Source organism: Nematolebias whitei, chromosome 13, assembly GCF_014905685.2.
Source record: "Nematolebias whitei isolate Nwh7 chromosome 13, NemWhi1, whole genome shotgun sequence".
Classification (NCBI taxonomy): Eukaryota; Metazoa; Chordata; class Actinopteri; order Cyprinodontiformes; family Rivulidae; genus Nematolebias; species Nematolebias whitei.
In genome coordinates, this window is record NC_056510.1 from 20,087,056 (window position 1) to 20,101,023 (window position 13,968).

Genomic DNA, 13,968 nt, shown 5'->3' on the forward strand with positions numbered 1-13,968 from the left:
AGCATTAATTGATTTTTTTTTTCCTTTAACACAGTCTAACTGGAATGCAAATCAGAAAGATTTTTTTATTTTGTTTTGCTTTATTTCTTTAACAGGCAACCGTATTTATTGATTTACTTTTACTAAAGTGTGACTCATTGCCACCAAACTTTATTTTTCTGTTTCATTATTTGTAATGGTCCAGAACTGACACAATGACCAAGTTGGCGCAGGGTCAAAGCCGGTCGTCACATTGCAATTTACAAATAACTGTATATTTAACAAAAATGTAAATAACTTGTAATAGAAGTTTTGTAATTAGCGTGATACATCCATAAAAGTAGTGATCTGTGGTTGCGTCAGGAAGGGCATCCAGCGTAAAAATAACTGCCAAGTTTAGTGACTTGTTCGCTATGGTGACCCTTGAAAAAGGGAGCACCCGAAAGAAGAAAAATAATAATTATTTATTTTTCGGGCATCTCTAACTGGAAGGAGACTCAAGGAAGACCCAGGACACAAGAGACTTTGCGTCTTGGCTGGAAGTCTGGATGTCTGGGCCTCCAGTCTCAAGCTGCTGCCCACCGTGACCCGACACCGGAACGAGTGGCACATAATGGATGGACGGATGGATAATCAATTTATATTTTTGGCACCATTTCTTTTTAATACTTCAACTTTTATAACTCAATCTGGCAATCTATTAGCTTTGGGACAATGTTATTGGAAAAACACTTTAAAAACCTGACTGCAGATGCTTATAGAGCCATGAATCAAAATGTTTTTTTTTTCTTATATGTAGAGGAATTTGTAATTGCTCTTTTTTTTTTTTCAGAAACCATTTCGCCAAACTGTCAAGCCAGAGCCTTGGAGAAGGAAACGTGAAGCGTTGATGAATGGCTGTCTTTGTGCCCTGTTCCCCATTCAAGTTTACCTCTTGCTATGTAATAAATCATGATAAATTAGGTCTCTATTGGTAGAACCAGCCAATTATTCCCCTCTCTCATACCCCTCCTTGGCATGCGTTTAGTTGAGTTTTATGCCCTTGGGGTTCAAAGCTCATAACGCGTAACATGTACACCTGTTTCACCTCCTACACATCATTTTATACCTTACTATAATTTCTGCAAATCTCTTTCCCAGTCTTTCATAGAGTGTATGATTTTATGCCTGACTCGGTGTGACATCCTTGTATTAAAGCGAGACTGATTGAAATAATGACTCTGCAGATCTGCAGGCCGAGGCTGTATGCAGGCTCAGCACAGTTCTACAAGGAAACACAAGTTAGCACAGCTGCATCAAAACACGGTCCAAACCTTTGATGTGGCCAAAGGAGTTTAACTTGAAAAGCCCCCTAATCAACATTTTTCATCAGAATCCAACTGTTACTGGGTTACTGGGTGGTTTCAGCTGGATTCTGACCATTCCCGGGTAATAATAGCAAATGTGTGGCAGATAACCATGTTTTTAATGATCAGTTGCAGGAAGTGAATCCTCTGCCGCTGAAAGGCAAAGGTAGACCATGTTTTTATTTGTGTCTGGGCGTAATTGTGTTCCTGTCTGCAAAATATTTTGTGAACTGCTAGACAAAAAATATTTACAAAAAGTATGTACATTGATTATGAGATTGTATGAGTGTTTTAGTTTTTGAGAATGTTTAAGTCAAGATGGCCACGAAAGTGAACTAAAATAAAAACACATAAATGACTATAACATTGTCATTTTTACAAATGTACTATATTGTGGTGGAGTAACTGTTATCTGTTGGAGACAACGTGTTTGCCTGTTAGCAAAATACATCGTGAAGCACTGGCATCTGGAGTCTTACATTGCCTTTATTTATTTTTATTTATTTTATTACAATACTGCTCTTATTTGCTGTTCTACAAGTATTTGAAGCATACTCCTTTTTACAGTCATTCAATTTTTAAAAAATCCTCAATCACAATGACTGGCAGCTTTTGTGTAGATCCTGATTACCTGAAGTCAAACATTAATTTAGAAACTGTCGCTCAGTGAAGCTGCAGCAGAGCAGAAAGCTTATAATTGCTTCTGGCTTCATTAAAAATAAGGTTAGTCTGTTATCAGCCTTAGCACTGCTTTGTGACTTACATTTCCACTGTGTATTTATTTATTTTACAGTTTGTTCTCGTTTATGAAATTTAAACATGTTCCCACTTGATGTGATATAAAATGTAATCTTTTTTTTTGAATCCTCAAATTTCATGAACATTACCGTCACCCAGTTTAAGGATTTAATATTCCAAGTAATGTGTCACCTCTAAAATACATTGCATTATTTAAACTTTGATTTGCCATTGATAACATGTAATAAAGTGCACTTTTTTGTAGAAAACAGAGTTGGTAACATGATGGCCATCAAAGATGATGTGTTACAGATTATCAACCCACCTAGCCGTTTTACATTGAGACTCAGTTTTGTCTCTTAAATATTTTTTGTTTCAGTCTGGCAATCAAAATCAAAGCTGGTCAACATTATTGCAAACAAAAGGGGTTAGGGTTGGGGACCATTTGTTGGTAACCTTCCAAATAATAATAATAAAGCACACATACAACTGATGTGACTGGCCCAAAAGTTCCAGTTTTGTCTGATCAGGCCCAGAAACTTCTATTAGAGAATGTGGGACCTGTCAACATGCATTCTGAATAATTCCAGTCAGTGTTTTACGTTCTTCTGTCAACAGTGGAGCCTTTCTGGGTCTCTGTTTCCTTTTTTTCCTGCCATCCACACTATCCCTGTGATCAACCTGGGGTTGCATTTATTTTTGCGTCCACATCCTGGAAGGTTGGCTACAGGCCCACAAACCTCATACATTTTCATTAATATTGGGAACAGAGGTGACAGAAACATGAAGCTGATCCAAGATGTTCTTTTAGCTTTTGCCATCGACGGGGATATCTATAATCTGATTTCTGAGTTCCTCAGAAATCATTTACATTTGCCTTCTCGGCTCCATGTTCATTGTGGCACTTATAACTATACAGTGGTGTAGTCTACAAGATACGCGGGTATATGGAGTATATCCACTAGAAAAGCTTAAAAATTTCAGTATACCCATTTAAAAGTGCCCAAAGATACATTACATTATCATTTGGCACGTGCCATTGATACACTAAATGGCAGTTAAGCACTTCTGTAACAATCTCTCTGTATGTAACGCTTGTTTATTACATTTGCTTATCCAGCGAATTATTGTATAATTCTGTATTTACTACTTAATGCTTGAACATGTTTTGCTTTGATACTGTTTTATAAATTATATAACATGTTTAATACAAAGGCAACTGTTGTGCAAAGTTTGTTGTACATTTATTCAAATCAGAGAAATTTGGAAATGTTCAATACGCTTAAAAATCTAAATAAATTAATAATTACATTGTACTAACCAGTGTACTTTGGTTTCAAAGCACAGTATACTCACTACAAAAATGTAGACTACACCACTGCAACCATACCAAGCTACGCAGTGGCCTGGTTGTTCACTTTTAATAAGTTGAATGACTGATGAAAAGCCTGAAAGCATCTGGGTGACTAAATCAGGTCAAACACTTAGTTTGAAACATGACTATGATGCAAATATTATTAGTCCTTTTAGAGATACTAATAAATCTACTCATGCTATTTTAATATATCTTTGTAATAAATAAAATAATTTCTTTTTACATTATTATTCACTCTATCACGTACTAAAGGCATGCAGATATACATTAGACAGCCGCTTTTAACTGAATCCCTTTCTCAAGAAATGAAGTATTGCTTCAATGAAATGTAGCATACCAACAAATTCATCCACATCTGTATGTGAGTGTGTGTGGAGATAAATGTATTCCTTGTATTTCAGAATGTTTATGTATTTATTGTGATATCAATCCCACCAACATGTACTACTTAGTCAGCCTCTTAAATACTACATGGTTTCTTTTGTTGAGGGGTTAGAATATAGTATTCTGAGTAGATGGTCAGTGGTTTGGTCCAATATGGTTGTCATATTATATATTTTATAGACATTACCAAAGGTTTTAAAAAAACATTATGCAAGTGTTGATCATTTAAACTCTGTATTCCCTCTTCCCCTCTGGGAAGAGATACCAGACAATAAAATCAATTTAAATTCAATTCAGTTTATTTATATAGCGCCAAGTCACAACAGAAGTCATCTCAGGGCACTGAACAAAAACGTTCACATCCATAAAATACATTTAGTAAAAGATGTCTATCTGAGGAAGCCAGCAGATTGTGCTGAATCTCCAATTCATCACAGTCACCCATTCTGACCAAGCACAAAGGCAACAGTGGGAAGGAAAAACTCCCTTTTAACAGGAAGAAACCTCCAGCAGAACCAGGCTCAAGACGAGCAGTCATCTGCTTCAACCAGCTGGGGTTTGAGAGGACAGGAAGGAGAAACAAACAAACGCAGAATGGCAGGTCTAGGTGTACTTTCTATAGGAAGAACGACCAAAAAACCATACCATTTTATTTATAAAGCACTTTAAACAGCGACGGGACCAACCAAAGTGCTGTACAAACAGAAACAAACAGGCAAAGCACACAAGAACATATAACATAATGTAAAATCAAAATATAGAAACAAAATAATAGCAGATAATATCATAATGACTAACACAGTGTGATGCATGCAGGTTCAACACAGATCATACAGTGTTGAAAGCCAGTGAATAGTAGTGGGTTTTAAAACATGTTAAGATATAAATAATTACAAACAGGCAGAGTAGAGCAAGTAAAGACAGCAGCAGAGTGAGGAAATGTGGTCAATTTGCCCTGCGGTAGTCTAAGCCTATAGCAGCATAACTAAGGGATAGCTCAGGAAACCCAAGCTGACCCTAACTGTAGGATTTATCAAAAAGCAAAGACTTAAACCTAATCTTAAAAGTAGACCATGCATCAGATTCACTGAAAGAAACTAGAAGTTTGTTCCACAAGAGAGGAGCTTGATAACTGAAAGCTCTGCCTCCCATTTCACTCTAGGAACCACAAGTAAACCTGCAGTCTGAAAGCAAAGTGCTCTGTTAGGAAAGTATGGAATCCAGCACAGACTGCAGTGCAGCTTTTATAGTGAAAACCATCACCCTGGATCTAGTCAGAACTCATAACTGAACTGTGATGATGAAGTATGACTTTGCACACACAAGTTGAACAAACTATTATTTTTCTATCTTAATATGGCGTATTGCTGCCAAGGAGGATGCCAAACTGCGTTTCACTGTTTTTAGTCTGCTTTTAACAATACTTTTTGCAATGACCATAAAGATTCTAAAGATTCTATTCTATTTTTGTTATGATTTTGATACTTATGTAAGTTATTTTTAGTGATAAATGGGAGAAAATGTTTGTTTCTTTCAATTTTGTGAGAAAGGACTTTACAGAAATTGAAAAGTAACATTTGCACCAAATTGTCATTGATAGCAAAATGTAAATATGAGGATACATTCACTGTATGGATGCAAAAATTAAATAGGTCCAGCTGTAATTCATGTGAGAAATTAAATTCAAAATATAGGGTTTTTTTATACATTTGTTTTGTGCTCTTTGTAGTTAATGACGTTTTTTTTTTTTTTGTGTGTAACAGAGTCCTTTTTTGAATAAGGTAATTACCGTCTATTGCTAAATGAAAGACAAATAATGTCATTATGGCTACATTTGTCTGGTCAGACTGACTTCTGCTGCTCTCCGGCTTTGAAGATAAACACAGAGAATTTTATCGCTGTGCATTCACTCTGCTGTGAAGTGCATAGTGTGATAATTCTCTGGCTGAAAAGAAAAAGAAGCAAAAGCTTCAAAGGCTTGGAGTCATGATCTAGATGAATAGTGTAGGTTCTCAGACAAAACAAAACTACTGATGTTTCAGAGTTCATACAAGATGTGAAAGATATCCGTTTTAGTCAGTATAGTGATGAAGCTGGGAAAAAACGGGTGGGGAAATGTTGAATAAGAACCTTTTGTGTCATGTGTTTCTTTGCAACACCATAAGGTTTATATAGTATATGTGTGTGTGTGTGTGTGTGTGTGTTTTAAAGGATTTTATTTCAATTCAGTTCAATTCAATATAACTTTATTGTCCATAACGTTCAATGAAATGGAGATTTGTCTTTGACATCTGGCTCATAAAAAACAACACAAGTTTAAAAAAATTCATAAAATTTTAAACACTTTAAAATGCTTTGCTAATCCGATTAAAAACATTCTAAAATACATGACACATTAAAAATATGGACACAACCCAGCAGACGATGGTTTATCATGTAAGGCTGCGTTTAAATAGGACCTTGTTAAGTACATTCACAGCAGTGGGAACAAATGACTTTTTTGTACCAATTTTTTCTTTGCTAAAGGAACCAGCAGTCTTCTGCCAGATGGTACCAACCTGAATAATGGTTGCAGTGGATGAGTTGGGTCAATGTAAACCTGTATTGCCTTTTTTTCCAGAACCTGACTGTACAGGTCTGTAAGTGTCATTTGTTGATGACCAATGACTTTGCTACCCGTTTGACCACCCGGGACAACTTGTTCCTGTCTCTGGCTAGGAGGTTCAAGCACTTTCAACCAGTCACCTGTACACCAACTGCAAAGTAATTTTTCTTGCATTGAAGCTCCTTAGCTTATACACAAGGTGGAGACGCTGTCTGGCTTTTTTGTAAATATAGTCAGTGTTGAACTAAAAGGTCAACTTGTTATCAGTTATTGTTCCAAGGTATTTAAAATCAGTCACCTGCTCTACTTCCTGCCCTTTTATAACAGAAGGCCTGAATACAGGTCTGATGCTGACTGCTCTCCATCTACATTGCAAACAAAGTTTCTTGGTTTTACTGACATTAAGGGCCAGAAAACATCAAACCAGTCAGAGAGCTGATCTATGAGCTGGGAGTAGGAGGGGCTATTGGTGTCTTTCAGACCAGCAACTAGGGAGGGACATATCATCAGCATACTTAATTAATGTGAAATGTTTACTGTTTTGTTTCAACTCATTTGTGTATATAGAGACTAAAAGAGGTGATAACATGCAACCCTGTGGAACACCAGTGTTCAAGACCCTGATAGTGTTATTAACACAGACTCATTGGGGTCTTTCTCTTAAAAATTTGCTAATCCACAACACAAGATGGTTGCTGACATAAAGATCACATAGGCGTTTTAAAAGTATATGTGGCTGAACCGTATTAAAAGTTAATTTACTCTTGTAAACAAGATTCATGTGTCGAGTGATGAAAATGTTGTCTTAAGTTACGACAGATGATCTGTAACGCAGTCAAGCAGTCACAAAATTCTTCTGTGGGAACAAGATTTATAAATTCTTTGTCCACTTTTTGAATATTTTAAAGAGAAAATTTAACGAGGAGTAAAATGAAAAATAAATAGAAACTGTGTATAGATTTATAGGGATATTTCAGCTTTTAATTAAAACTTGTGTTTGATAGAGGTCTCTTTTTCTACATACTCATCAATGCATTGCCTTGTTTCTATTCATCCTCCTACCAGATTCATTTCAAATGCACAAATTTACTTTGCATTGATTTGTGGGGATAATTAGAAGTGCTTGGAAACATTTATTATGTAAATTGTAGGTGACATTTGAACATCATTTTCCCATTTATTTGAGTTGTTGCCAAAAGCCTGCACTTTAATACATATTTAAATATCATCTGCTGAGTTTTATGGATTTAAATTAAAAATGATTAAATATTCATGCAAAAATTTAAATTTTTTGAAGCCGTGGATTTTTAAATATATACTGAAGTGCTGTTTTTCTGTCTCCCTTTTTTTTTTCAGATGTGAACAGAGATGCAAGAAGATCACCAAGAATCTGGACGTTCATGCAGTTTTAAAGTGCTTTGCATTAAATTGCAAACAGCATTCCTCTCTCTAAAGTAATACATTATTGACAATTAATGTCAAACCGTATGCTGGAGCAGCTTAATGCTGCCTCACAGAGTGGAACATCCCTAATGGAAAGAAAACCTTATAAGATCCAGCTCATCAAAATTCACCTAAGAGCAGCATAATGCCTTCAAAAGTATCATGTTTATACTTGCTGACGGTGGTCTGCTGGGCGAGCGCTCTGTGGTACTTGAGTATTTCTCGCCCAACGTCCACGTACGTCGGCCACATGGCTGTACCTAGGCGGAGGATTGTGAAACCTCCCAAAAACATCACTTTCACCAACATTCGCACCCGCTCACTCAACCCGCACGCCTTTGAATTTGTCATCAACGAGCCCAAGAAGTGCGAAAGTACCACACCTTTCTTGGTAATCCTCATCAGCACCACGCACAAGGAGTTCGACGCGCGCCAGGCCATCCGGGAGACCTGGGGAGATGAGAACACCTTCAGCGACATTCGCATTCTCACCATTTTTCTCCTGGGCTGGAACACAGACGCAGTGTTGAACCAGATGGTGGAGCAGGAGAGTCAGATCTTTCACGATATTGTAGTGGAGAATTTTATTGATTCGTACCACAATCTTACCTTAAAGACCATGATGGGCCTGCGGTGGGTGGCAACATTTTGCCCTAAGGCGCAATACGTCATGAAGACGGACAGTGACATTTACGTCAACATGGACAATCTTATCTACAAGCTTCTAAAGCCCACCACCAAGCCAAGGAGGAGATATTTTACTGGCTATGTGATAAATGGTGGTCCCATCAGAGATATGCGCAGCAAGTGGTACATGCCCAGAGACGTGTATCCTGAAAGCAAATACCCGCCTTTCTGCTCGGGCACTGGCTACGTGTTCTCAGCAGACGTAGCTGAGCTAATCTACAAGACTTCATTACACACAAGACTGTTACATTTGGAGGATGTGTACGTGGGACTGTGTTTGCGTAAGCTGGGCATACACCCTTATCAGAACAGTGGTTTTAATCATTGGAAAATGGCTTACAGTCTTTGCAGATACAGGCGGGTTATCACCGTCCACCAGATTTCCCCAGAAGAGATGCATCGCATTTGGAATGACATGTCCAGCAAGAAGCACCTCCGATGTTAGGGTATGTGTGGATCGCTGAACATCTTTGATGTATTTTTAAAACTGCCTTTACTTTGCCATCTTCTTCTTTTTAAATATTGCCACAGTGAATAATGTGTAAACTACGATTGCTTTTGTAGATCTGTTTTACTACATGTTTGTGTATTTTTATTAAACCACGTGGAGGCTTACAAGGTGCATATTATCACTCATACTTAAGTGCTGAGTTGTGACTTGAAGTTATTTTCAGTCCAAGTTTGAAAAGCATGCATTTTTGTAAGAATTAAGATGATCAAATGTAAGCCTGATTGTGGCCTGACCAATATAGACAGTGAATCATTTAGAATCTGTAGTGAAAGAGATATTTTGGCTTTACTGAAATGGGATTGTATGGAGTACTGTACTTCTAAGTAGTCAATTATTTACCTTTAGTTGTCAGCAGTTTGAGGGGCATCAATTTAGAGCATCGGAGAAACTCTCATGGAGAGTATTTCAAGCTAATAGGACTCAAAGGGTCCATTTATTAAATAACGCCTGCCATCTTAAACTAACACAAAAACCTTCCTAGCCCCTGGAGCAAACACTATGATTAGTGTTTTTACACTGTAGTCCTGTCAAATGAGTTATTTATAGTTGTTTTTTCCACTGAGCTAAGTGTGTGCTCATGTGTGCCATGTGTGCACAGATGTTGTTCAGTGTGTTCTGCTGTGGATCAACTGCTCTAAACTCGAAACAACAACTACAGTCAGTAAACTTGAGTAATTATGAAAACAAATGTATCTTATTCAGGGGGAAAATGATATGCAGAGGTGGAAAGAGTACAGAAAATTTGTACTCAAGTACAAGTACTGTCACACTGCTTAAATTGTACTCAGTTACAAGTAAAAGTACTGGTGTTGTAAAAATACTTAAGTAAAAGTAAAAGGTATTCTTCTAAAAAAACTACTCAGAGTATTAATTACTTTTTAACCATTTTATTGTGTTATCAATAGAAGTCATTCAGTTTGATTTACTGTATATATAACAGCTACATTCAAAGCACATTTCTCAGACGCTCCGTCTTATTTCAGTACCAGTCAAACCGATGGCAGTGACAATATCTAAGATCTTTACATACTTAGCCAAACTAATAACCCACACATACAAACAATAAAAAAAGCAATATCATACAACCTCGTATACCACAATATGTTTTTTTGAGATTGGATGCTGAAGTCTTGTGAGCTGCTATCACCGTATAGATCAAATAAAGTTTGCATCTGGACGTTGTCTCCTGTTCACCCTCTGTAGATGAAAAATTCCTCCAGGTACGGCCACGGGCACTCATCCTCAGTCTTTACCTCGTCATTTTCTGTGTTGAGTGTTGTCTTCTGTCTCCATTTTGGCTTTTTCTCTAAATCTTCGGTCCATAAATGACTCTCTACTCTACAGAGTTGTCCTTTGCTTACGTCATATTTGGTGTGTTCTCAATCTGAGAGCCTTATTGGCTACAAAGATGCAAATGAACAGTTGGAATATTAATTCAATTTGCGGCCGTAGTCAGAAGCGACTTCTGATTTTAAAAGCAGCGAAGTAGATTACCGGTAAATGGTGTAAATTGTACTCAAGTATGAGTAAAATTACACACTTGAAATAAATACTCATAAAAATAAAAGTGCAAATACCCAAAAAAATCTACTTAATTACAGTAATGTGAGTATTTGAAATTCATTACTTCCACCCCTGGATATATGGATGAACTCTTGGCAGACAGCTGAACAGTAGGATGTTTAGCTGCCCTGTGGACACAGTGTAGCAACACAATCATTGATCCGATGAAAAATTGCTACGAACAGTTGCTCCACGCAAAAGTGATTCTGTGTTTGAGTTTGTGTGTTTCAGATTTGAGGTGAATTGAAGTTATTTTCAGTCCAATTATAAAAAGCGTCCCCCAACCAAAGATTAAGAGAGCGTTAGGACTTTTTATTTTGTCTCCAAACCCTATGTGTCATTTTTCACCACTTTTTATTGTCTGTCCAAACAGGTCTCACTTGTAAATGAGTGTTCGAGGCTCAATGTGACTTATCTGTTTAAATAAAGGTTGAATGAAAGGTGGTAGAAATGTTCTCCTGAACGAGCCTTGTTTGAAGAAACCGTTTGCTTGACTCCTCCGTGTGAACGTCTCCCTGATTCTTCAAAACTGATCAGACAGTGGTCTGCTGCAGGTAAAACAATGACTACTTGTATTATACTCCATATAACCACACTTCCAATAAACAAAACTGCCCGTCCATGGAAAGCCCTGACACTTACAAACCATTTCTCCGTTTGATACAAGTGCCCTTGAGGAAGAGTCTATTAGATTCACAGCTGGTGACCCAGAATCTAGACCCTCTTAGAGTTAAAAGATAAGAATGTAAGAAAATCAATGAAGCACTGAATAATTAGACATTTTTACAGAATATTATTAAACGTAAAGTGTAAAAGAGTGTCAGAACGAAGCAAACTAAAATCTAACCCTGATTACCATTTCTCTGACGTGTGCACTTGCACTTCTTTCTTCATCTTTTTTAATGAGACTAAATATAAACGTCAGGTCAGTTTAGTTTTAATATCCAATACCAAGTACCGTAGGTTGAATTTATGGTCGACTATAATCTGAGAATTTTCTAAATTAGAATTTAGACGACTTGCTGCTTTTTAAAAATGAATTTGCCTGATTTTGTTTTGTTTACATGAAGCCATCATCACATTGCCTTTTTCTCTCTCAAACAAGCCGTGTGTATGTTTTGGATTTTAGATGCATTTCCTTGTTTTCCCACTTTGACATTTTTATGCCTGAGGTAATTATGCGTCTCAGCTACCAGCCTCTCATTATTGTAGCTGCTGCTCGTGTGCGTTGTAAATCAGCAGCTGTTTCAGCTCATCAACTCCTCCAAGCAGCAAGAAAAAACGGAATCAAGTTTCTGTCTATGTCTAGCTGAGATCATTACAGCCTGGATGTATTGCCATTAAAATCTGGGATATCATTGGCTACAGAAGTGCACTCACTGAATGAATAACATGGACAGTTTGGTTGTTTCTAAGAAAATGTGGCTTTGCTGGCCAAATATACTTTTCTCTTTTTGTTTCCCCTGAAATATTTTAGTCTCATAAACTAATGTGACATTTACTGTGAAAGCATCTATCCCACACTGGGTTGTTGTTATATATTGTATGTTTTTATATTAAAAAAAGGCAAATACTTGAATAATTAAAATGAAAATTGCTGCTTTCACTTGTTTCCTCCCTTTCTTTGCTCTGCAGAGAAGTCGCGGGTTTGTTTTTAAAGTTACTAATTATCCTAACATGCATGTTTTTTGGTCTGTGGAAGGAAACCAGAATAATTGGAGAAAACCCACTCATGTTCAAAGAGAGCATAGAAACTCCACCCAGAAAGGTTCCTGGGTGGGATTTGATCCAGCAACTTTCTCATTAAGAAGCGACAGCTCTACCAACTGTGCCACCGCTGCCGGTCTAAAAACTACCCAATACAAAAGTGATGGCTCCGTAAAAGTAAAAATTCGTAAAATGTCATCTGCATGAACAAGATTGAAGTTGTTTAATGATGGCAGAAGTTTGCTTTGGAACTGACCTGGCTTGAACTAGCCATTAGCTCATCTCCCCTGACAGAACGTTTGGCTGATATTCCAAACTGATAACACTGATTCCTACTGCAGGTAAGATATTATTTAACATGTCCAAAAACATTCATCCATCCTGTTTCAATACCGGTTTCTCTTTTCTGTGTAGCAGGGGGCATCTGGTGCCCATGTCCAGAAGTCAGTCCATGAAACACCCCTTCAGAATATCCAGATGATCCCTTTAAAAGCTAAAAATTTGAAATCTCAGCTCAAATAGTCACAGCAACCTTTCTCAATCAGCAAGTCTGAAAGTCCAATAAAGGAGAGACAACTTTGAGAGGGTTTTAACCACCTGTTACAATTGAGTGTGAAGAATTAAAGCAAAAAAGAGAATAAATTGCAATCAAACTGAGACATGATTGAGACATTTATACTTTCTGATTACATTACAAATAATAATAACCATTGCAAGTCATTAACAACAATGTTGTGCAAATGTAATCACAGTTACATTTGAAAATGCATCATAAAAACAGTTTAGTAGGAATCCAAGTGAAAAGTTGCCAAAGTGACTGGAAATAAGTCAACAAAGGCAATATCTGTAGAAAAGCTGTTCCATGTTGAGAAATCCAACAATTGTGACGTATTGGTATATATTTATGCTCTAATTGTTGATCAAAGTATGCAAATAAGCTGACAGATTCAGTCGAGTGCTTTGTTTGCATTGAGTGCATTCCCACATTTCAATTCAATTCAATTCAGTTTATTTATATAGCGCCAAGTCACAACAGAAGTTATCTCAGGGCACTGAACAAATACATCCATATACATAAAAATTCAATTCGTAACATAATTTATCAAAGGTAGGGTAGCACAGACAGCAGACTGCGTTGAATTTAATTGAATTTAGCGTTGAATTTCAGAACTGCACATCCATTAATGTGGAAAGCTATTAGAGTAAACTCCCTCACACTACACCATTCAGTATAATTTGTTCATGTTTGATTTCATAGTTTGCACCGAGTATCCTTAAACTAGGAACATTTACCTAACACTTATCTAATATTTGGCAGAAAGCTATTTTGTTTTTCCCATTGCCTATTTTAAATATAACACAAGTTCTTGGTCTACTTATTTTTGCACCCTGCCAACTACATGCTAAATGTAGGAAAAACATACAGCTACAACAGCTAAAACAAAACAAATGACAGCTAGTATAGTCCTCTTCATAGTCATTAGGGATGCAGTAAGCAGATCAAGTAAACTGAGAATTTTTTTGTAGCAAAATAAACATTTTAAAAAGTTAAACATGAGCTATGAAGATGCATAAAGTGAAAATGGGGATTTTTTTAAGCATTACACTTATAAATAATAAAACATTTTAC

General features: G+C 36.8%; 1 protein-coding gene across 1 annotated transcript; it reads left to right on the top strand.

The window, feature by feature from the left end:
- The first annotated feature begins 8,006 nt into the window (after positions 1-8,006).
- Positions 8,007-9,002, top strand: b3galt1b (UDP-Gal:betaGlcNAc beta 1,3-galactosyltransferase, polypeptide 1b). The gene has a single exon (XM_037686424.1). It carries the CDS (start codon positions 8,016-8,018, stop codon positions 9,000-9,002), a length of 987 nt encoding a protein of 328 aa, XP_037542352.1. The 5' UTR covers positions 8,007-8,015.
- The last annotated feature ends 4,966 nt before the right edge of the window (positions 9,003-13,968 follow it).

What these genes read in the sequence shown, in the direction of transcription:
- b3galt1b (XM_037686424.1), top strand. Translation starts at nt 8,016, where the DNA reads ATGCCTTCAAAAGTATCATGTTTATACTTGCTGACGGTGGTCTGCTGG.